The sequence below is a fragment of the Protopterus annectens genome, chromosome 16.part0 (genome assembly GCF_019279795.1).
Source record: "Protopterus annectens isolate FY-2018-M chromosome 16.part0, PAN1.0, whole genome shotgun sequence".
In the NCBI taxonomy this organism is placed as follows: Eukaryota; Metazoa; Chordata; order Ceratodontiformes; family Protopteridae; genus Protopterus; species Protopterus annectens.
Window position 1 is genome coordinate 310,661,048 of NC_056750.1, and position 25,127 is coordinate 310,686,174.

Here is a 25,127-nt window from a genome sequence, read left to right on the forward strand (position 1 = left end):
TTCCATCCAGGCATGCCTGCACCGCAGAAGCTAGGATTACAAATTATAGTTCACACTGATAGTTGAGAAATGAATAAACTCGCATCTAAACTTCCAATTAAAGCAAAGATTCAATGTTAGGAACTTTGGAATGTGGATGCATGGGCAGAGTCATGTATATAAAAAGAGAGACTTCAGTATAGAATTTTGTTAGTCTGGCACCTGCCACAAGCCATAACAGTCATTTTGCTTAAGTTCATGTTCTTCTTTAGACATAACAAAAAAGTCAAGTTGAGCCGAGTCATCAAATCGCATCCATCTGTCTGCATACAAAAAATCCCATCTCATTACTCTTAAAAATATACACTCAGATGATTGTTCAGATATCCTTAGAACATTTTAAAAGCAATTACTGTCTTTTTTTTCTTTATCCCATGAAAGTAACACATTGAAACTCCTTTTTTTGTTTTGTTTGCCAGCAGGTTCACAACAATGCAAAGAGAATATATTGGGCAGGTGTTTGGTATAGCTTTCAGGGTCAGAGTTTGAGATGTCAAGTATTTCAATTTTCAAAGCATGAAAACTATTTCTGTTTTCAGCTGCTGGAGAAAAACAGGTGGGACACAATTTTAAATGTCTTTAGAAGCAGAAAGCAACAGTCTGGTTAACACGGACACTGGATACAGTAACTCAAGGGAGTTTTTAACAAACCATTTTAACAACAACAATGGGTATTCATGATGAAACAGAGTAAGTACTTATTTATAAAATAAAATACAGTTGTAGTTTAGTATACATTTGTATTGTACTTCTCCGCTAAGTTATATAAATAGTTATCAGTAAAGGAGGATAATTTTAGGCAAATCAGAGCCTGCCTATATGTTAACGGTTGTAGAATTTTGATACAGATGAATTATATTAATAAGAAAATTGTATTAGGAATAATGAATTTGCATGTTACTTCTGTTTAAATGTCATAGTTGTAGAAGTTTATTAGATATTTTTCCAAAATAAATCACCACAGGAATATCTTTATAAATACGTTTTATTACAAGCATAATATGTTTCAACAGAACACATCTAAAAGTAATACACAAATTATTGTATTATATTCTATGGGGTATGGTCTGGAATTAAATTAACAATTTAATCCATTTTATGTCCAATGACAGGGCAATAGAATAGACTGTGAAATTTTGTTCTTAACCATGATCAAATGTGTGGCGGTAATCATTTTTCTTAATTTTGATAATGTGATTGTCTTATTGTTCCAGGAAACATCTTAATAAGAATGCAAGTTGTCCTCTATCAAAGAGAAGCCTCCTTATGCATGAAACGCAAAGTGAGATGGTTCTTGCTGGTATGCATTTTCTTTATTGCTTGTCTTAATGAATATATAATACTTAAGATGCATGCATGTTTTAGATAACACAGTATTCAGCAAATGAAAATAAAGAATGATTTTAGGATTGGTCAACATAAATTCTTTTCTTAAAAATATACTTGGATTTTTGAAGAGGCATTTCCAACAGTTTTGGTGGTTACAGCATAAGGAAATCATAAAAGGAATTCTGAATACAATGCAAGTTCCAAGGGCTAACAACATAAATGTTGCTTTTCCATATAAAGTCATATTACTTAAAGTGTGCTTTTTACAATGATTTAATATTAGCACTGGGGAAGGTGTCCTGGCTAAAACATATTCATATACAAGACAAAAATCATAGGAAAGTAGATTAAAAATACAGTTCAATATATGTTTATTAATGAGCAAAATGCATACAATTGCTGAAGTGTAGTTTTGGAAAACTGATGAATTATATCAAGCATGTATCATTCCATAGGAAAGTTCAGTGTCTTTTCAGAACATATCCATTTAGTCATTTAACAATTTAGAATGGCTGTAAGTGTCGTGTTAGTTGTCATAAGGCATGGCTAAGAACTTATGAAGTAGTAATTAAATGAACACTCAGAAAGACAGATGGCAGAGATGCGGACACACAGAAACACACTTGATGTGTTTCCTCTCTACTGTGGACATGTATTTACTGACAAAGTAAATGCTAAAGAAAAAAAGTAAATATGCAAAGAGAGAAAGAAAAAAAAATTGCAAAATAAGTGAGGGAATGCCTGTGTTGGAGGGAGGGACAAGTACTGTTAAAGGGAGCAACAGTTCTTATTTTTTAGGACATATTTCTGAAAGCTGTTTCAGCCAGTCCTATAAAAGCATCCACTGTCAAAACAGTGTGCTGCGTTCACTGAAGTTAAAGTGAATTAGAAGTGGGAGAACAGCAGCCTCTTCCTAAACAGTGTGTGCTAAAATGAAGAAAATAATGTTAGTAAGTCAGGCTGGGTAGCTGTGAGTAGTGATGGTTGACAAACTGTGTAGTGTGGGTTACCCAATGTTAGCACAGTTCAGTGGTAATACTGACCCCTACATTGGTTCATAGGTGTTTAATAGGCTAATGACCACAAGGGCCTTTATAAGCCTAGCCATGCATCTCAAATATCTGACAAGTTCTGGTACCCTGGATAAGTGTAAGCAGGGGCTTGGGAGGTGAAACATTTACATGATGGATACAGTTGTATACAGTGTGAATTAATGCAATGTCTATTGCTAGATTCTGTTTTGTAGTGAGTGACTGTGTTTGTTTGTGTGTGCATGCATAAGTAGGAATTCTATATACCAGGGAAAAAAAGATAATATGAGCTAAAGGATACAACATAGAGGGCTCTTGGTTTCTACAGACAGAATATGACATGGTCTAATACAGTAATTGGGTTATTTAAGCTACTTAAGAGTTTAAGAACATCTTTCATTTTGTTGTTGTCTTTGCCCCCCTGACTGATATCTGAGTATGTCGCTTCTGGTCATGTAGTAGATTTATTTATTTCCTGAGATAAAAGACCTATGGCCCACTCACTTTCTTTTCTCTCAGTAGCTTGTCTACAGATAAAGAAAACAGTTTATCAGGACAACAAAATCATCAGAACAGAGAGAGCCAAAATTTATTGCACTAAAAACTAAAGTAATAACACCCAGTGGAAAATTCCCTAAACAGCAGTGTCTTATAGCAATGTTGAAACAGTTTTAAATACAGAATGCACCTGCATCTACAATAAACATAGATTCAAAGGCATATTCACAGTTGCTTTATCTGATTATTCACAAGACTGCAAAATTGTCAGAATGTTTACCCTTCTTACACAAATTAAAGCTGAAATGGTTTACAGATGACAAACATACTTTACTTGTGATGTCCAGTGTAATTATCTTACTGTAGTTATAACACTTGTCTCACAAATCTGAAATGTTTGGGAGAGATGGGGGAAAACAATTCAGGTTAAAATCAGGAGCAGATGATAGTTACTTCACTACTGCATCCATTTGTATCACAGTGTGGAGAGAGTTACAGCTTTCAAAGTTGTTGGATGGCTTCCTTTGTAGCTCCATGCTGACTGCAGACATAGAACTGCAGTGTGTGTGTATGTGTGTGGGAGTACAAGGGTTTACTAATAACAGTGAGGTCCACGGTTAGCGTTGTCGCCTCACAGCAAAAGGTTTTCTCGTTCAATTCTCGGCTGGAGCGCCTTCTGTGTGAAGTCTGCATGTCCTCCCCACGGTTGAGTAACATTAAAGACATGCAGGTTGGTGCGAGCGTGAATGGTCTTGCCTTCGTTGAAGGTTGGGCGTCGGGCTGGCAACTCGGCGCTGTAAAAATCCACTGCCACTCAAGAGCGAACCAGAGTTCCGCTGTGGCGACCCCTAACCCGGAAAAGCCGAAAGTCTTTGGTAAGGTCCACACATTAGCACCTCTCTATAACAACCTTGTCATAGCATTGGATTCATGATTATTGGTTGAAGAATTTTTGTCTTACTAACAAGTGGCATAAAAAAAATCATTGCGAGCTGCTTTTAACTAACAGTATCTTAAGCTTTTTTGTGGGAGGCAAGCCCAAGACAAGACCTAACCTACCTACTAAATGATATATGTCAAAGGATGCACAGCATTTGAGAAAGGGCAACTCCACCTGTTTGCTGAAAATGGCTTTCAGCGATAATGCCATCACACTGCTGTCCATCAGCCAAATATTGCTCACCAAGAACACATATTCCCAGTGCTTGTATATCAACACTACTAAAGTATAGTTATATTTTCCTCAATTTGAGTAAATTCTGCATGTTTCATGTATTTCTATTTCAAATGTATATAGTAGTGCAATATTCAACCAGTATAAATGATTGTGTGTACAGCACTAAGAAAGGACCCATATAAAATACGGAGTTAAACTATTCAAATTGCATTCTTTGCCCTTCTTTTTTTAGTTTTACAAATGGTATTTGGATCTATTACTTTGGCATTTGTTTGTCAATCAGTCAATGCATCAACAGACTTGAAATTTTAATTCTCAAAAATTCTGTAGTTCAGTTCATCAAATAATTTAAATGGTTATGTCATGCTCACTGATAAAACTTAATGAAAAATATTTTTATATTTAAACTATGCTAACAACAAAATATAGTCTTTGGAAAAAGGTGTGATAATTGCATTGTGATCAGTAGTATTCCATTTTCACATTTTGGACAACTTGGCACCTTTTTTCTTATAAAAGGAAGTGGATTAGTGTCATTTGTATTTCTGAAGAAGTGCCTTCCTGATTTAGAATGAAAGCGCTAATATCTTTGAGTTGAAGTCTGTTTGCTGACTCTGATGCAGCATTTATTTTTATCCTACACTTATAAGTTAATATAGTGCATGGAGTGCTGCAATTATGCTCCAAAATCAGGAAAAATGTGGGCTTGTTAAGCATCTTTCTGATATCAAACTGTGCTAAAAAAGATTTAATTAAGTTTTGCTCATCTCTAAGTGCCATTAAGCTCAAGACTAACAGTAGGGCATAACAGCAGCTGTTACTGGCCACTGCAGAACAACAACAGAAGTCAGAGCAGCTTTAAGCACTGTCAGATGCTTTGCTCTTCCATGCATTTAAACAAAATGTATGGCAGAGCAAAGTATCATCACTTTTAAAGTCATGAGATCTTCACATGGTTCACTAATTTAGCCTGCTGTCTGTGTGAAAGTATTCAGTGCTTTACAGCTTTCAAGGCCTGTAAAACATGCTACACTCCTATACTGTTTTTCTGTATCTGGTGGAACAAAATAACAGCCAAATCACTTAAGATATTTTTATTTCTAAAGATGTACTAACATGGTACAAGTATGGATGTGTTATTTACAGATCAAAGTATCCATGTGTGAAGTATGAACTGATTGACACTGAAGGACAGGAGTCTAATGGTGTCTCTCCCTTTTTTAATTTCTCCAAATCTTTTGGGTTTCTAATACCATGACAGGAATGAACCCCATTCTTAAGTCAAAGTACGATTAAAGTTCATGAAATTAGTATTGTTTTACTCTTTGATGTCAGCCAAAAGTGCTCTTCGCAGCACCCACAATGTGCCCCATAATGACTCCCCCTGCAATTTATATATATGTATTGGTAGCATATCTAAATAGGATTGTAGATTCTTTTTTATAAGACCCATTCCTCCTATTACTATTGGAACTATCTGGGTATCTTTCTTCCACATTGCTTTCATTTCTGCTTGCAAATCCTATTATTTTATGACTTTGTCTCTCTCTGTACGTACGACAATGTAGTCACTGGATGTGGTGATTTCAATGATCAATGTTACTTTTGTCTTCTTTACTTGGACCACTATATCTGGTTTTCTAGCATCTATCTTTTGAACTGTTTGTAATGGATGATCCCAGTGATGTAGACCATCATTTTCTATAATGCTCTGTGGCTCATGTTTACAGTGTTTTTCAGCCACTTCAATACCATAATGTTTGTGCAATCCCCAATTTAACAGTCTCGCCACATTATGCCTTTCAGTATACAGTCCTTCTACCATTAGTATGTCGCAAACAGCAATGAGGTGTGCAACTGTTTCCAATTCTGTTTTACAAAACCTACCTTTGTCTGTTTCTCCTACATCTTCAATGGACTTTGTAATCTAACATGTACGTAGCCCACTATCTTGTGCTATCAATATTAACTTTCATCTCTTGGTTTGAATTCACCTCTCTTTAACCATTCCTGCATTCAATCCAGAACAACATGGGGTTCTTCTAGAAGTTTTCTGTACTTGCAACTATATTTATGCATTTTTCACATTTCTTGCTCTTTCATCTGGTCCTTCACCTGATATTCTTTCTTTTGTTTTTGGCACATTCAGTTGCTGCCTGGTTTGTATCCAGTTGTGCTATATGGGTCTTTTGGTGGTCCCTAAAATATAGTTCCATATATCTGAAACAGTATGACATTTCTGAGCAGCGTCTTAGGAAGTATGTGATATCATTTAGTTACAGACTACACATATTTGTGATTTTTATGTAACAAGACATACATACAAGTTCATCTTTACATTACATCTGTAATTTCATATATGTCTGTAGTGGGAGTGCTAGAATATTTACAGTTTAAGAATCTGTCAGTGTTATGTAATGCAGACCATATTCTATATTTTTCACCATGAAAAGAAGTCATATATCCATCATTTATTAGTAAGAAATGACTGCCAACAACTGATACATTGTGGTCATGTGACTAGTTTGGGCCGTATAAAAGAGGTTGAACTGACTGAAGTATTTATTCTGATGAAGTCCAATATACCTTGACAAAAGTGCTCAATTTTGTTTACATTAAGGTTTTGAGGTTCTGTTTCTTGGCTTCTTTCTTTCATTGCCACTATCATTTATAATACACAGATAGACAGCTAGATTGGAATTTTTCTGGGTACTTCAGTTTCTTCTCATCTCTGAAAGACATGCCATAGGCTGACTGGTGACTCTGAATTCTCCCTACATGGGCATGAGGAGTGCATGTGATATGGGAGAAAGACCTCTCTGTGGGTTGGCTACACTTAGTATATTGAAACTAAATTAGACCTCTGTTTTGCCAACACACTTTGGTCCACAAAACAGTTGACAGTTGTGTGAAATTGAGATATCCCTTTAGTAGGAGAATAGCCCTTTCCATGGAGATTGTGTAATCTCAGAACTGGAGTTAATAATTAGGGGTGTGGGGGCTCAGTTTCCTAAACATGCTTTAATACCTGCATTTTCAGGACTTTTGCTGTATAAATATTGTATTACAATATTTTTTCATTAATAGATGTTAAAATTGCAGTCGGTAATAAAAAAATAGTATTTTCTACATGTCCAGTCTTGCTTTCTTTTATTCTTATATTGCATAGTATTGTCCCCTTTTTAAAATTAATACTTCAATAAGGAACTACTCCAAAGTTTTTTCATGACTCATGGTTTCATAATCTCAAATAATGACAAGATTTAACACAGAAGGCTGAATACAAAACAAGTTGCTATACTGTATTTTTTTTTTTTTAATTCAGAGACATCCATACTATACTGATTTTACATGAAGAAGTCCAGAGTAGTGGTGAGCTGTCTTTGCAGATTTTTAAGGAGGCACTCCAGGGGAAAGGCTTATGCTAATTAGACATGGAATCACCTCTTGAAACTGCCTTCAAAAAGACATTTATGCAGACGAAAGACTCAGGGCTAGATTCAATAACTCCTACACTACATGTACACAGTCTGTATTCAATAACATCCCTACCACATTTGTTTGTACTTTCTAGTGACTCAAAAATTGTACTAAGCGTGTATGTAGTCCACATTTTGTAGTAACCTTTATGAATTCCCCTTAGTATTTAAAGCTGCAAAATATCAGTAGGAAAACTAAAATTAACAAGAAGCCGGGAGTTATTCTTCTGTTGTCTGTCAACTCGGAACAGTGTACACTTAATGTACAGTTAGTGTAGGCTTTATTGAATCCCAGGGTCAGAGAATAACTTGACTACATAGATTAGCACAGTCAATCCTGACCACTCCTAGCATGGCAAAACTGTCTTGTTCATCCATTGAGGTAGAAATAGATTCTGGGGAATTAAAGATGGCCAGGAAGTGTTAGGAGGGGTGTGTGTCTGTAATTGTGAGAGGCTCTGTGTGTGTGTGTTTTGAATGTATGCATTATGTTTGGGAGAGTGAATTACAGAGGGTGCCTGTGTTAATGCAGTGCAGGCTCTGCTAACTACCGCAGAAAGTGCTGATCTGCAGTCACAGTAGCTAACGGCCTCTTCAGAGACATGCATATTAGCCAATAATGAGGTCCTTCTTCATAGCAGCTAATGAGTCTCTCAATACACATGTAGTGCTTCAGGGAAACAGGACCTTTCTACCATGACCCTTAACATTTGCAGTAGGTTTTGGTATGAATCCTTTGAAGAGATTTCAACCTAGAGGTGTTTTTTTTTTTGACTCAGTAACCGTCTTTATTACTTCCTAAGCTTTACACGGTATACACTTTTGCATTTTCATGTAATATTATACACTTTTGCATGCTATAACTGTTGTGTTATGCAAGGACTGCAAATAAATACCATTACATATATAGTATAAGCAAGAACGCGTGCACATAAGATGCAAATACTGATGCCAATAAAGATTGTAACACTGAGAATTGTATGTACAGTATTTTCAAGTAGAAATAAACATACCTTCAGCTGCAGTCCACTCCTGACCAAATAACTAGGTATTTCCCCACACCTTAGTTTTAAATCCACGTAAACAGTATCCTAAACAAGCCGAAGCCCAAGCAGTTATAGTGACGCCTGCACCCCCTTCCAAGCCATACCTGTCAAAACTATGGACCAGTGATTCCCTACAACTTCTGTAGCCTGTCTGATTGAGACGGATACTTTAGACAGGGTAAGAATTGTCTCATGCTGTTTGTCATTAACTACTGAAACAGCAGAACACAGTGTATGAGAGGTTTGCATATATAATGTCCTTGGAAGCAAAAATCTCACAGACAGTAAATTCTGATACAAAAATCACCAGGTAACACACCACACACCACACCTCACCAAGGCCATCACAATACACACAATCCATCATATACTGAGGTTCTAAAAATCAACTTCCCTAAATGTCAAACACCCCCAAAGTGCAACACAGGCACAAAAGCGCACACAATAAGTTAAGCATATAACCTGACATAACATGAGGAGTCCCAAAGTCATGGATGCTTAGCCTGTAAGGCAGGCATCTAACTGATCAAGCATTCTAGTTAAAGGTGACCCCATTGTAAGACATACAGTTGTACCTCTTTCCAGCCTAAGCCAGAAAACTGAAATGTTTACTTGTTAGAATGGTGCCAGGATCCATCAAATCTCAGACACACACTTACGTCCTCAAACAACCAATACCACTATGCCTCTGTCATAGTACAAGTGGGTATCAATGACTTGAGATGTACCTCTAGAAACTATTTGAAGAGTGACAGGATGGAGCTTTCAAACTATGTGTCCAAGGCTGTCATGACCCTAACATTATGCAACATTCTACCTTCTCCAGGGATGATGCCACAATAAGACAAAAAAATAATTGGCTTCAATAGTTTTCTACACATTTGTCAGATTGGGAGGATAGGGATTTGATTATTGGCAAAGACATTGTCCACCAGCATAGTGCCTTTTATAAGCAATGCCAACCTGAATAACCTACCAATATAAGAAAAGTAAACAAAGGAAAATATATGAAGGTGTTACTGATCAATGCTAGGAGCCTAAACAAGAAACTCCACTCCTTACAAGCCCTCCTCGCCCTGAAGGATGTAGACATCTGTGCAGTTATGGAAACATGAGTTAAAATGGCAGAGAGCACTATAGCTGTGCATGGCTATAATGCCTTGCACATATTTAGACCAGCTACAGTGTAGGTGGAGAAACAGGTGGAGGTGTCCCAGTCTTCACCCACTTCAAAACTGGTTGTATAAAATAAATAAATCAGTCAAAATCAGCTTGACTGTAAAATCAAACAAAAAGAATCAATATCTTGTTGAAAGTTTACAATTGTCAGTGAACATTTTATCATGATATAATTTTCTTCAAGAGTAGTTATTGAAAACTGTGGATTGCTGTACGAGAATTCTTTCTTCCTTCATTGCTTTTGCTTTTTTTTAGTCATTCAACAGCAGTCATAGCATTTAATGTTGTCTTCATTTCAGTAGTGCAGTATCCTTGTAGAGCTGTTCTTATCTAGTCACAGCCTGTATCAGAGCTCCTCCTCCACTGGTTCACTGACACTCTGCCTTACTTGTTTCTGGATATCCTTGCATTTTCCTGGGACATATGCGACTCAGGCGGAACAAAACCAGAACTAAGATTACATTCAGTGACTAAGCTTTGCTGCTCCTTCTTTCCAATTTTTTCCAAAAATGTCCTTAGACAAGATAATAGAGACAGAATTCATGTAGAGCAAATGCATCTAATTGTCACCTGCTAAATCCTTTCTGCTGAAGTAAACAGGACTTTATTCTCATACTGTATCCCTCCACTATCCAAGTAGAATTTCTAAAATGCAGCTATAGCCATAGTATAGTGACTAAACCATGGCGTTACGTCACATCTGCATTTTTGATAAAGCAATGAAATGTAATAATGGGCTAAATCAGAGTCATCTTGGGTTCAGCTGCCTCTCTCTAGGACTAGCACCCTTAATTGCTGAAATGGCTTCCATGTATATTCGCTGCAAATTAATATTTGGTGTTTACCTTGGGTTTATTCTAAATGTTAGTCATTTACTTGTATTTACAGACCATATGAAAATGCAGTGCACATTCAGCACTGAAGCATTATTTTAACCTAGTAAAATTAACCTTAAAATGCAATCAAAAACCTAAAAAAATTGCAAGGCATGCATGTTCTTTGGACTAAATCGATTTGAAATTACTATGAATCCTGTAAATCGCTGATAAAATGATGATTTCTAAATTAAGCCAAAAGGGGTTTTACACATAATGCATGGAGGTAGTACTGAAGCAGTCACTGTGGGCTGACTGTGAACCTGCAATACATTTATGTTCTGAACTATATCAGAGTGTGTAACTAGATGTAAATTAAATGCAACAAACATATACCCACTAGTTCTGACCTCCAATGTCTCAAGTGTCCTGAATGAAACCTGAAGTATGAAATATTTTCTTTTGTTTTTCTCAGTGCAACCAAATACTGCTTTGTATATTTAATACAAATATGTTTTTATACATGATTACATAAATGTAACTATAAATGAATATTTACATTTATCAGAAAAAGTGGACATTGCCAGTCTGTAGTGTTTCATTTCAAATTTTAAAATCAAATTTGTCTACTTTTCTAATGTATTACTCGTGTTTCTGCTTTACGTAATATAGTTGGAGGATGGAGCTCTGACAACAGTAACTACAAAATGGAATATTATGACCCCCAGTCTCATGAGTGGCAAGTATTGGAATCCACAGTCAAGCAAAAACACAGTATGGGAGTTGCTATTCTTCAGGAGATGCTATATGTGGTTGGTGGACATGATGGAACATCTTGCATTAAAAGTGTAGAAAGGTAAACGTGCATGTTTTAATAAACTGACTTTATTTTAATAAACTTTAGGATATTGATACAAGTCGAGGAAGCAAATCATTGTAAAATGAGTAAGAAATGCTGCTTTACTGGGTATGCTGTATAGAATAGTAATAGACTTCAAATGGGTATTGTAAGGCTCAGTTACACAGGTGGCAGGGCACCCATCTCCTGAAACATCCATTATTTCCCTGAGAAAATAAGTAGTACTTAAATACAGTAAGTCCCTCAGGATATTAATGCACAAGGAGAGGTTAGTATAAAGTCCTTTGCTTCATGGCAGCATATTAAGCTGCGTTAAACAGAGACTGAAAAAGAAATCCACCTCCACATTGTTTATGCTCAATAAGCATGACAAGTTAAGAGAGCATCAACTAAACAAAAATAAGTAAATTAGAGAAAGAATAGAATAAATAACTTGATTAACAAAAGTAACTAACAGTAGTTACAAGGACTTGACATTTTACTTTTCCCTTACCCATCACAGTTTAAAAAGCTGTGGTTAGAAGATATAGAAAAATGAACAAATTAAAAGTATTGCAGTGTATGTGTATGTACGTGTGCATATGTTTGTGCATGTGTATTTGATTGTGTGAATGTGTCTGTACGTGTGAGTGCATATGTGTGTATACATGTCAGAGCAAAAGAGTGTGTGTGTGCATATACTTCTCAACATCTTTGGTCAAGAATTCTGGGCAAAGTGAATAATAATGGTGAGATAAGGGCTCAAATCAAGGACAATTAAAAAAAAGTTAATACTGCAGGAGATTTTGCATCATATTTTTTCTGGACAGTAAGAATGTCTGGATAAACTATAATGTCTGGATTTATTGACTGAATGTAATCCTTAGAGATTTACAAGAACAATCAAGCATTTTTCAAGGGACAGAGCAAAAATGTAGTAGCAAATCAGGACAGCTGTGAGGTATGCGAGCAATATTTTAATTGTATCTGTTTTCATTTATCTGATCACAATGAGACATCTGAGGTGTACACAGCCAAGTGTGTGTGTGTGTGTGTGTGTGTGTGTGTGTGTGTGTGTGTGTGTGTGTGTGTCTGTGTGTGTGTGTGTGTGTGTGTACTCTTTGGACAGATGTAGCCTGTAAATTTTGCCCTAGCTTACATATACCCATTAAAATAAACTGGGATGGTTGGCTAGCATTATAAAGACCTCAGTATTCATTAGCCTAGTATACACCTATGAACCTATAATCCTCTGTATGTGTGTGCATGTGTACATGTCTGTGTGTGCTTGTGTTTTATACATAGGAGTTTCTTTATATTTGTGACAGAATGGGTGGTCTTTATTTTCTTGTATTGCCCACTGTGTTGGAGATCATTCAGCACCATCAACATCAGCCTCCTTTTTAATTTCCTTCATGTGGTCAGGGCATTCTGTCAACTGCACCATCTCTTTTTTTAATGCCATTCTCCTACCTTCTTCGACAGTTATGCCCAACTGTTGCAGGACTTCTGTCATATAATCCGCCTATCTCTTTGCTGGATGCCCTAATTTCTCCTTGCTTTCTTTGTATCTTAAATCTTCTTCACCAGATTGTCTTCATATTTTCTGTATATTTGCCTGAACAACCATAATCTGTTCTCTCTGAATTTCTCTGCAGTTGGATCTACTTTGCCTTCTGCTCTGATATAATTTCTTCATTTGTCCTCATAGTGTGCTTCCTACCATCGATCTAAGGCACCTCATCTCCATCACCTTATCTGCTCTGCCTTTACTAACCAGGACTCACCATACAGTAGTACTGGTCATACCAGTATTTTCTTCACACTCTGTGCCAATTGGCTGCAGCTCCTCAGATTCTAGCTTTGACCTCCTCATTCAGACTTCCCTTCGCCTCAACTAACCATACCAGATGTGTGAAGTTGTTAACCTTTTCCATAATTTTACCTTCTACCCCAATTATCAGCTGCTTATCATTTCCCTCATTTGTTGCCATTACAGCTGTATTATCTGTATTCGGTTTCATCCCATGTGCCTTCCATTTTGCATTCCATTTCACTATTCATTACTGAAGTTCTTGTTCAGAGTCTGCCTGTAATGCCACGCTGCCTGGATACAGTAGTTTTGTTGATCTGTCCTCTCTAACTTGTTTACTAATGTAGTCCATCTCCAGTATGAACAGCAGTGGGCTCAGAGCAGAATCTTGATGCACACCCATTCCCACTAACAACCCCTTTGTGAGTCAGAACACTATTTGGACTTGAGTCATTGTGTCCTTTTACATGGCCTGCTCTGATTCTACCAATGTTTCTGGGACTTAAGATCACCTTGAGACTGCCCAAATCAGCTTTCATGGGACCTTGTCATATGCTTGTTAGAAGTTTTTGAATGCCCAGCTGGTATCTTTCCTCATCTTTAGCTTCTTCTCAACTATCTCACTAAAAACATCTGGTTGGTTGTACTGCATCCTGATCTGAATCTGAACTGCTCATCATTCATCTTACATTCTACTAGTCTGCATATACGTTTATCAAAAAGCCAACTTCATGCTTCTTATGACAGAAGTGGTGAACTTCATGACACCCATGCAGATGGACAATACAGTTACATCTGCTGAATCCTACACAAATGCACTCTATAAGCACTTACATGAGTGCATGGATCATGCTATCCCAAACAGACGCTATCCTCCAAAAAAAGGAAGCCAATCTGGTGGTTCCCTGCCATAAACAAACTGTACAACAGAAGGAAGAATCTGTTGCAAAAAAGAGTAAAATCCCATGAGTGGAGGAGCTCCCTGGTCAGCCTCAGTAAGAAGCTGAGATCCCTTATAAGATCATCCAAAGCTAGCTATGAAAACAAAATTGCCACAAAATCCAAAGACAACCACAAAGCATTCTATGTCAAGAATCTAGATGGCAACACCCAGATCTGCTCTGAGTTACAGCACAAAGGCATGAAAATTACAGAACCAACTGATATTGCCAACATCCTGGCAGATCGGTTCAGTGCTAACTTTACTCCCCTCTCACCCCCTAAAGGGCCCATATCTATACAGGAAGAATGCAGAGTCCCTGTAATCACAACTGTGCAGGTAAAAGCTGCACTCTCTAAAGCCAAAAACAGCATCCATGGGACCCGACAACATCCCAGGCTGCGTTTTACATGAACTTCAGAATGAACTGGCTTCCCACTTAAGCACCATGTTCAATAATAGCCTCGCATCAGGCTTTGTGCCCACTGAATGGTGCACAGCAACAGTTATCCCACTCCACAAAGGGGAAGCCACCACTGATCCCGGGAACTATTGACCTATTAGCCTGATGAGCCTGGTGTACAAGGCCATGGAACGTATCATCATGGAACTCATAAAAAAGACATTGGTAACCTCCAAACTCTGGAGCCCACCTAGTTCGGGTTTGTGAAAGGCAGATTATGCCTCCTGAACTTGATCAACGACTTTGAGGCAGCCACCAAAGCCATGGATGAGGGTAAGGTGGTTCACACAGCCTATCTTAACCTCACCAAGGCTTTCAACACCATCCTCCATTCTGGAATTATAGCTAAACTCACTAAAATAGTTATAAATCCCTATGTCACATGATGGGTTGCCAACTGGCTCACTGACAGAACCCACACTGTAAACATTGCAGACTCCAAATCTGACCTCAAAGCAGTGACAAGTGGAGTACCACAGGGTTCCATCCTGGGACCTCTCCTGTTTGGTATCTACTTCTCTGAAGTACAGGCTAACACAGAAGGCCCCTGGCTAACAAAGTTTGCAGATGACTGCAAACTAGGAGCTATAGTCAAGTCCCCAAATGATGTGGACATCCTACAGAAGGGCCTCACTGAGACAGATGCTTGGTGTCAGAGCCATGGCCTCAAGCTCAATGCCAAAAAGTGCAGTGTCATCCCCTTTGGTAAAAACTATGTACCCATGAACTACCACATAGGCAGCAATCTACTTAACACCTAATGCGTGATAAGAGACCTTGGGACCCAGGTGGACAGTAGACTCTCCTTTGATAGTCACATCACCACAGAAGTCAGTAAGTCCTTCTATGTGGCACACCTCATCATAAAAGGGTTCTCATCCAGAAGAAAAGAGGACATTGCTCCCCTCTATTCATCACTCATAAGACCTATTATAGACTACAATGCCCCTTTTGGAATGTACCTCACAAGACATCTGCAGCAGCTGGAAAGGCCACAGAAGTACTTCACAAAGAGGATTACTGGCCTCAAACAAATGCCCTACACTGACCACCTCAAAAAACTCCAGCTTTACTCTGTAGCATATCGCCTACTCCGAGGTGATCTCTGCCTAACATATAAAGCTATGTCAAACCCAGAGCTGTTGGACATGCTACACCTAAAGAAATCCCAATCCCTCTGAGCTACACGCTCTAGGAACCTAAACCTTATCACCACAATAAACAGGACACACTGGAGGGATAGATTTCTGTCCCAGAGACTTCCTATACTCTGGAACAAACTACCCATCTATGCCAAGCAAAGTTCATTAGCACTCTTCAAAAAAAATCTTGATGAGTGGATGGGAAATAGGAAATACACCCCGGGGATCACTTCTGTGTCTCTGCTGGACAGTAGCACAGGAGAATAACTTTCATGGGTGGCGTAAGCTATAGAACTTGCTGGCTAGGCTTACGTAGGCCCTTGGGCCGATAGCCTAGTACCTACCTATGAACCTATGAACCTATAATCACCATCTCCAGAATTTTCATTCAGTGTGACAGGAGATTGATACCTCTGTACTATCCAAAGTTGTGCATATCCCCTTTATTCTTGTACACTGGCACTAGTATGCTTATTCTCCAATCATCTGGGATATGCCTTTCTCTCTGTACAACTATGAGTACCCTCAGGAGCCATTTCTTCTCTATCTCACCCATCTTGATCATATCTTCTGTGACCTCATGTGAGTCTGCTGCTTTCCCTGACTTTATTTTCCTTAGTGCTGTTGTTGGTTCTCTTACGGTGGGTTCCTCCTCTTCTTTTATTGTAGGGTTTGTCTGGGAAAATACAGCTTCTATGCTGGTTTCATCATTCGGAAACTGCTGGAAGTATTTCTTCTATCTGCCTTTGATGTCCTATGGAGTATTGAGCAAGTGGTTGCTAGCACCCCTTATGAAAGTTTTGACTATTTTCTCTAGCCTTCTGTTGTCTTACAACCTTATAAAGTTTATTTGTGTCATTTACTGAGTCACTTTCTGGAAGCTATTGCAACTCTTCTCTTAGCCTCTTTGTCAGCCAACTAGTATCCCTTCTTAGCCTGGTCAGTCTTTTCTATTTCCCACTTTTACCTGCACTACTACTTTCTGTAATGACTTCCTCGACTTCTGCATTTCACCCACAGCTTTCCTTAAGCACCTTATTTCCATACCTGTCTTGGTCACATATCTTTTGTATAGTTCTCACACATGCTGTTATGAGGTGCTGCCATTTTTCTTCAGCTCCACCTATTTGTACTTCTTCCTGAGGTGTTAGAGCCCTGAGTAATACCTTGAATATTTGTCCTTTCTCTCCAGTCTACTTTCAGATCTTCAGTCTAGTCTGTGTTGACCTTAGAGCCTTCACTTTCTACTGTACTTGCAGCTGATTGTGGCAACCCGTGGTTTATGCTGTGGGCTGAATGTTCCACTGTGGATGATTTTGAAATGCCCTTTCTTTTCTAGGAGAAAGTCTACCTAAGTTGCATGTTGCCTGCTTTTCTATATGATCTTGTAACTCTCTCTCTGTTGCTGAACCATGTGTTGACCACCATCAAGCCATTTTCCATAAAGAAGTCTAGAATGGCCTCACCTTCTGTATTCCCATTGCCCCACCCATGTGAACCCAGGCAGTCCTCGTATTCTCTTCTGTCTGTCTCAATATGTGCATTCAGGTTAGTCATTATAAAGACCAGTTCATGTTGTCCTGGTTTATCTAGTAGGTCCAACTGCTGACTAAATCAATTTTTTATCACTATCACAATCCCAGTGTAGTAAATAGGCTGAGATGAAGATTAGTGCCCTATCCTTACACTTGTTTGCCATGAGTCTAACACAAATTCTAATGTCATCATTCACTTTCTTCTGAAGCCTCCATCTCTCTTAGTACAATTCCCACACCATTTTAGCCTGTCCTCTTACTCAGTAGTAGACTCTGATTCCCAAGCCACATGGCTTTACTGCACTGTGTTTCCATCTCACTTCCTGGATATATATATGATGCCCATTAGCCACCTTACCATCATGTCATCCACTTCCAAGCTGTTGCTTGTCAGTGAACAAACACTGAGTGTAGCAATCCTTAGTTCATGTCAGGCAGATTGATTGGTTTCACATCCAGCTTTACTATAGCCTATAGGGAACCACCAAGAGTGTCTGCTGCTTCCCACAACCTCCATTCTTGGGTGAGTTTGAGGTGAAAACACTCAACATGCTTTTAGGACATGGGTGGAACCCCACAGAGGCACAAAGAGAACATACAAACTTCATATACACACTAATTCTGATGACAGGGAGAAGAAGACCTTAACCATTATGCAAAATGATCTCTTGTTTGAGGTCATTACAGCTGTTAAAATGGTTTCTGTTTCTTTTTCTTTTTGTATGATATGATTTTTTTAGGATGTCTGGTTGTTTCTTAATTTTTAAGATTATTTAACCCATTTCAGTGTTAATAGAGGAATATTTCCTATAGTGTGCTAACTTTTAAAACTGGCTATGGAATAGTATTTAATATGTGTATCTGATTGCAAATTTGTGTGTGTGTCTCTGTATGTTTTCAAAAATTGGTATGTTTCATGGTAGTCATTTTCTGACAGGTATGGAAATGTGACATTTTGCTTTGCATTTAATAAGACAGAGCATACATGTTTAACAATATAATACCAGTCTGTGATATATTAACAATATAATACCAGTCTGTGATATAAAGTGCTACTCTGAAATATTCAAACTGAACTTCTCTGACTGGAGATGCAACACTGGGGGTGACAAATGGAGCTGTGACATTTTTCACTTAGTTTTATAGCAGCAACAATAATATACAGTATTTTAAAGGGTTCGTGGAAAGCAACTTTTGACATTGTACTACTATTCCACATTTTATCAGATAGAATGAACGTTTTAACAAAGTAGCACAATTCTGTGATAACAAGTGCTATTTGAAATACCTGGGACTGTCACATTTTGCATTGCACTTTACAGCAATGGAGAAGTAACATACACTAAAACTGATTTTATTTACATACTGCTTAGCAATGCTGAAATTGCTGGCTAATCACCTTTATGGCCAGTGTAAAATACAGCTTGTGGACCACAATTTAATTAATATTTACTGTTAATGTCCACTGTATTACCATGGAATGATTCTACTTTAATCTAAGTGGTCTGGCTTTCCTTATAATATGGCTTTATGTATATTTATTGTCTTAATATTCTAGCTCTATGTTCAATCAGGATTCAGCATTCATGAAGACTAGGTGCTAATCATAATGCATATTACATTCCAGCTCACATAAAAACAACAACAAATATAAAGTTATTCTGGTATAGTAAGTTAACAAAATATGTGAAGTGAAATTAAATGCTACAACTCCCTATACTTTATTTTTAACTCTGACATATAGGCTTTAAATAAGAACTCTGTTCGAAAGACATGAGTAAAAGGGCATGCCTTCATTGAAGGTTGAACGTCGAGCTGGCACCTTGGCGTTCATGAAAATCTACTGCCAGTCATTAGCGGACTGGAGTTCCGCTGTGGTGACCCCTAACCAGGAAAAGCCGAAAGACAACATTAGCACAGAAAAAAGATCAATAAACTGAACTATAAACATTTTCCATATTTTTATATCATGATGTACCAAATGAGAATTCTTATAATTCTTATAAATTTTCAGTGACAAATGCTATGAAAACATGACAGACATTGTTTTTTTCTAGAGATCTGGAGAAGATTAGAAAACAAGACCATGAAAAGGCTGAAATTCATGACAGATAAAAAAATTTGATTTATTGACCCATTCATGTGTATTAACAGAATTCTGGATATTATACAGAAAAGTTATAGGGCTGTCAGGTCAGAAAACCTTCTTTGTAAAAAATGAATTTCTCATTTAGCAACTCTAATAGCCCTGAAAGACTTTGAGTACAATTAATTTGTGTTAACCTGTGGAGGAAAAATTTTACTAGCATTTGAAGCAGTCTTATTTTCAAATACTGAAAAAAATATCACAACCTTTTGATGTTTTCTATCATTTTAATGTCCTCCTACATCACTTTATGTGATCATTATTTTACTTTTTGTTTTATATCAAATGGCATGGGTCAGGCAATCCTTCAAATTATTTTGTATTTCATCTTGTATTTCTCAGTATTGATGTCAGTGGTTCAATGGGTATCACCTATAGTACTTGAAGACCAGAAGGCTGTGGGTTCTAATCTGACTCCAGGGATTGGATTGCTGAGACTGCAGGGCAGTATTAGTAGGGTGCTGCACTCTTAAGCATGACACCCTTTAAATGAAATGTTAAACTGAGGTCCTATTTGCTTGAGATGGTGATGGATTAAAGGACCCCATGACAGCTGTTTTTTTACAAACTTAGATATTTACAAATGTACATATTTCTACAGTGTACACATTTCCATTCCTTTCTGCTGTCATACAGTCCTAGATATATTGCTTTTCATTATTAGGTTAAACCTTCATTATCTTATTTGAACCTCACTCTTTTTTCCACAACCACCATCTACGCTTAAAAGTACTGCTAATTTCCATTTACCATTAAACATAATTTCATTTAGCCTTTCATTCCAAATGGTCCACACAACATAAATTAATATTTTATCTATTTTACTAACGTATTTCTTATTTGTATGGCTATAATATCCATATATTTTACTTACCTCATTTATATTTTCAAAGAAAGTTTCTTTACATAATTTTTCCCACAATTTTGTAACCCTTATACATTGTAAGATAACATGTTCTGTAGTTTCTTCTTTACTGTAATATATACAAACTCTCTCATTGATTTTTTATGTGACATATTTCCTTTTGCTGGTAATTTATTAACCACTAATCTCCATAAAAAGTCTTGGCATTCTACTTATTATACTATGCTTATTACACAATACTTTTCATATTTTTTAGCTTTAACTCTTTCCATTCACTAGCTCAGCCCATGAATTTACATAATATTGTAGCATGATATTTTTATACCACACTTTCCTCTCATTTTCTATTTCATCAGTTTTTATTTTCCATAAAATATTTTTTTCTTTAGCATCTAATTTCTTCAATTAAACTTGCTTTTTTTGAAATTTTAACATATTCAACACCACTTATATCTGTACTTTAGTAAATTTATTACTAGCATTTCATTTTTATCATTTATCCAAAAAAAACTTTATACAAATTCAAAGAAGCAGCATAAACAATTGGGTGTATTAATCCTAAGCCTCCATGTTCCTTGTCCATTTATATGATTCCTCTCTTCACTAGATTCAATCTTGAACCCCTTATAAAAGAAACAACATACTTGAAATATTTATTTTTCCTAGATTATTGGCAACATATAGACACTAGCTAAATATGTAATATTTCTCAGTGTAACCAAATTAATCAAATCAAACTTTTTAACAAACAATAGTGTGTATGTTTTCCAAAAACAGCAAAAGTCCTTTATTTCATCTTGCATCATCTTCCATTGTTCCTCACTTACATTTTTACCCAAATCTTACCCCTAATACTGAGATTTCTTTCAAGAAAGATACTCTGCTTATCTTTACTATATCACCCAGTCCTGTACTTTTGTCTTTATTTAAATTCATTCCTATTGTATTTAAACATTGATGTATATAACATTTAAATTCTTTCATCTGGACTATTTCTTGTCATCAGTATAATATCATTTGCATAATAAAACATGACTGAAATTGATATCCCTTCATTAATAATATAAATAGCACCTCTCATGCAAATTTACATCTGTATTACATTCATAACTATTCTAAATATAATACTCACAGGACATCTCTGATATATGCAGTTCTTTATATCTATTTCTTTCTTTTAAAATCAAGTCACTAAAATTATTTCTTTATTTTTATTATGTACAGAACAGCAAACATTCTTCATTTTCTTACTAACATTATACTCCTCCATAATTGTCCATAGAAGTTCAAGTATTTAAATCTCCTATTATGATATTGGTCACATCAGTTTTGTTTATATCAGCCACCATTTCCCTTACTATGAATAATAATTCCTGACATCCTTTTAACTTTAATCTATTATATGCTATCTTCCATAAAACTTTTCATTTTACTTTCTATTGTCTTCTGAATTATTTGCATAAAAATCTTATAACCTGCATTATTCAATACCATAGGCCTTCAAGTTTTTTATCTTCATTTTTCCCTACAAATTTAAGTATACCACTGTAAAAGCCTTTATACATAAAACCTTAATTTAACCACTCATTCATAATTTTTTAAGAAGTATTTTTTTCTGCTAAACTGTAAAATTTTTTACAAAATTGATATCCTATTCCATCTGATCCTAAAACTGACTATAAATTAACTTGTCTAAGTACCTTATCTAGTTCTTCTAAGGAAATCTCATTTTCCAATTCCTTATTTTCTTGTTCTGTCAATTTTCCAACATGCCAGTTTTAACTTTCTTTCTATCTTGAAACATTTTCTTCACATAATTTATTACAATATTTATAATCTGTTCCAGGGATGATCTTATGTCTCCTCTATCATCTTTCATTTCTTCATTACTCTCTTTAACTAGACTACTCAAAGAACTGATACCTCTTCTATTTTTACCTGGCAAATAATATTTTTGTTTAAATAATTATTTAATTTTCTCTTATTTTTATAAATTATCCATTCTATCACATAATATTCTTTATCAAATACGTTAAATTCTGCATATGCATTGTTTTATAATTTGTTCTGCTTTTCTTACATCTGACTGCCATTGTAAAAACATGTTTTTATATTTTCATTTGAAATCTAGCCACTACTCAGACCAGTTTTTGTAACACACTCTAGTTGAAAGATGATCTTTCTATAAACACATATTTTTTCCATTTTTATCTCATAATCATTCCTTTATTCTTTTTATTCCTTTTCTATTTCTGATATACTTATTTTCCCATATTTCTATCCGTATGGCTGAGTGATCTAAAAAGCCTGTTACAAGTATCCCTCACTTAGCTATATTCAAACTTTGTGATCTAATAAAATAATCTATTTCCATCTTATATATATTGCAACCATATCTTCACATATTATTCCAAATCTTTAAATTGCTACATTATATAACCTAAACACTTTTCTTAACACCATTTCCTCTCTCTTCCTTTTTCCTCTCAAATCACAATTAAAATCTGCCATTAATATTATATTCATATTAATTACTACATAATCCAAAATTTTGCAAAATAAATGTTCCCTTTCTTTACTTGCAACATAGGGATACAATGCTATAATTCTATATACATGATTATGCCATCAGAGGTCTACAATAGTTAATCGTCATATCATTGCCAATGTTATGTTCAATATTTCACTGACTTTCTATAAAGTACAATTATGTATGAATATAGTTCCTTTCCTAGGTTCCATATTTTATCTAGTCCCCAAAGTTTCTTTGTTTGTAGTCTTTTCTCTTGGGTCAAAATCTTGCATCTTTTAATATTATTACATCAACATCACATTTACTACACCAGTTTAAGATACCTTACTCTCATTATGTTTGTTGTAGCTTACCAAAAATTGTTTAAATTTGAAGTATTTATCTCATTTGCCTTATTCTTTTCCTTTCTTTTTCTCTTTTACAATTTTCCCTTTAAACTTAATTTTCTGCCCCTTACTCTTTTGCAAATAGAATTATTTTTACCTTTCACTATTTTCTAATTTACATCTTCCTCATCACCTATTTCATTGCCTTTTTCTATATTACATTTTGTTTCATTTTTCTGTTTATCTTTATCTTTACTTTTATTCTGACCTTGCTTTCTTACTTAATGCTTTATATTTTATTTGGATTGTTTCTTCTTTTTGTATACTTTATGTTTGTATACACATTTATTTTCCTCTTCATCCTTTTTCTGTAGATTACAATCTATCCATAAATGCACAATTTTGTTACATTTATAATATTTCAATTCACACTTTTTTGGATCCTGACCCATTTCCCCACAAATATACCATTTCCTGTTATCACATTTACTTATCAAATGATCATTGTTTCCAGAGGGGAAAAACATGTTTTTGTTTGTCCCCAATGTTTTACAACACCTCTGGTCCCCTCTACATTTATCAGGTCTATTGTTAATCATCTAATGGACTAAGCATCGAATGGCACATCATCAAAATCCAATCGTCAAATGTCCATCCATCAAATAAGCACTTTATCGAACCTATGAGATTGAGAAAGTAACTAATTGGCCATCACTTCCTTGTCTCACTTTTCCCTACTATAGTGCTACCTCAGAGTTGGTATATATAATTAAGGGGGTGTGGGATGTGGGTGGGTTTGAAATACTGCCATTTGTGAAACAGGCAAATGTTGGCCAGCTAGTTACTTCCACTTCTCACAGGTTTGAAATGCTTATTTGATGGACTGGGTTTAGATGATGTGCCATTCAATGGTTAGTCCATTTGATGATTAACAATAGACCCACATTTATTATGCTGGGGATATGAAAAATTTTTTCTTTCTTCATTTTAAGTGCAATATGACAGTTCCACCTCTCAGTCCATAATCCTCTTTTGTCATAGACGTTGCTAATGTCCATAACTTCTTTACAAAGTTTGCTTAAATGTCTCATTAAAGTCTCTTTTTTTGAAATTCAGTTCAACATTGAGCATGTATATTCTTTTTTGTTTTTTTGTAAAATGCTTTAACCATGTACAAATCTCATTCATTTTCTTCTCATACTCCCCCCCCCAAAAAAAAAAACTTTCTAGAACAGGATCTGTCTCACAAATAGTGTTACAAAACATCTCGTCTCTCTATGAATAATAATAAAAGCTCTTATCTCATGAGTCTTCACTCACAATAGGACTATTGAATTATCCCAAATGTCATACCCATCCATTTCTTTTTGTTTTTTGCTCTAAATTCTCACCATAAATTAATTTTTTCCTATTTTTATTAAGAATTTAAATCCAAACAATAATATGCAACATAAAATCTTTAAAACAATAAATAATTATAATAATGTTTCATTTTAACAAATAAATTCATCTATTTACAAAGGTGTCTATTAATAAGAATTATTTATAATTACAACTTTATTTTTCTAATGTCTTTACATTTTTATTCAAGTATTATAATATGAACTGACTCTCTCCATTCTTGCTTTGATTGCAAATTGTTCACATTGACATACATTGTTGGCTGTGTTCTTAAATTCTTTCAAAGTGGAACTAGTATTGTTTTTCCATTTTATATTAATAATCTGTCTTGCCATAGCCAATATACTCTGAGGAAGAGGTTATTTTATTCTAACAACACATTTATGGATTGGTACATTAAATAGGACCAAAGATTTAGAGAAAACAAATTTGTCATTAAAGACAGCTTGTGAAGAGATTTGTATTTTCACAAATTTTTTAAGCAGTATACAGTCATAGAATATATGCTGCCAGTCAGCTTTTACATTTGATT

At 35.8% G+C, this 25,127-nt stretch overlaps 1 protein-coding gene across 1 annotated transcript in view; it reads left to right on the forward strand.

Annotated features, from left to right (window-relative positions):
* Nucleotides 1-632: 632 nt before the first annotated feature.
* LOC122790972 (kelch-like protein 20) overlaps nucleotides 633-25,127 on the forward strand; it is a 155,220-nt gene continuing 130,725 nt past the window's right edge. Inside the window, exons 1-3 of the mRNA XM_044058696.1 lie at nucleotides 633-729; nucleotides 1,254-1,339; nucleotides 11,266-11,449. Coding sequence (XP_043914631.1) covers nucleotides 707-729; nucleotides 1,254-1,339; nucleotides 11,266-11,449 — 293 coding nt within the window. The 5' untranslated portion in view covers nucleotides 633-706. The remainder of the gene's footprint in view (nucleotides 730-1,253; nucleotides 1,340-11,265; nucleotides 11,450-25,127) is intronic.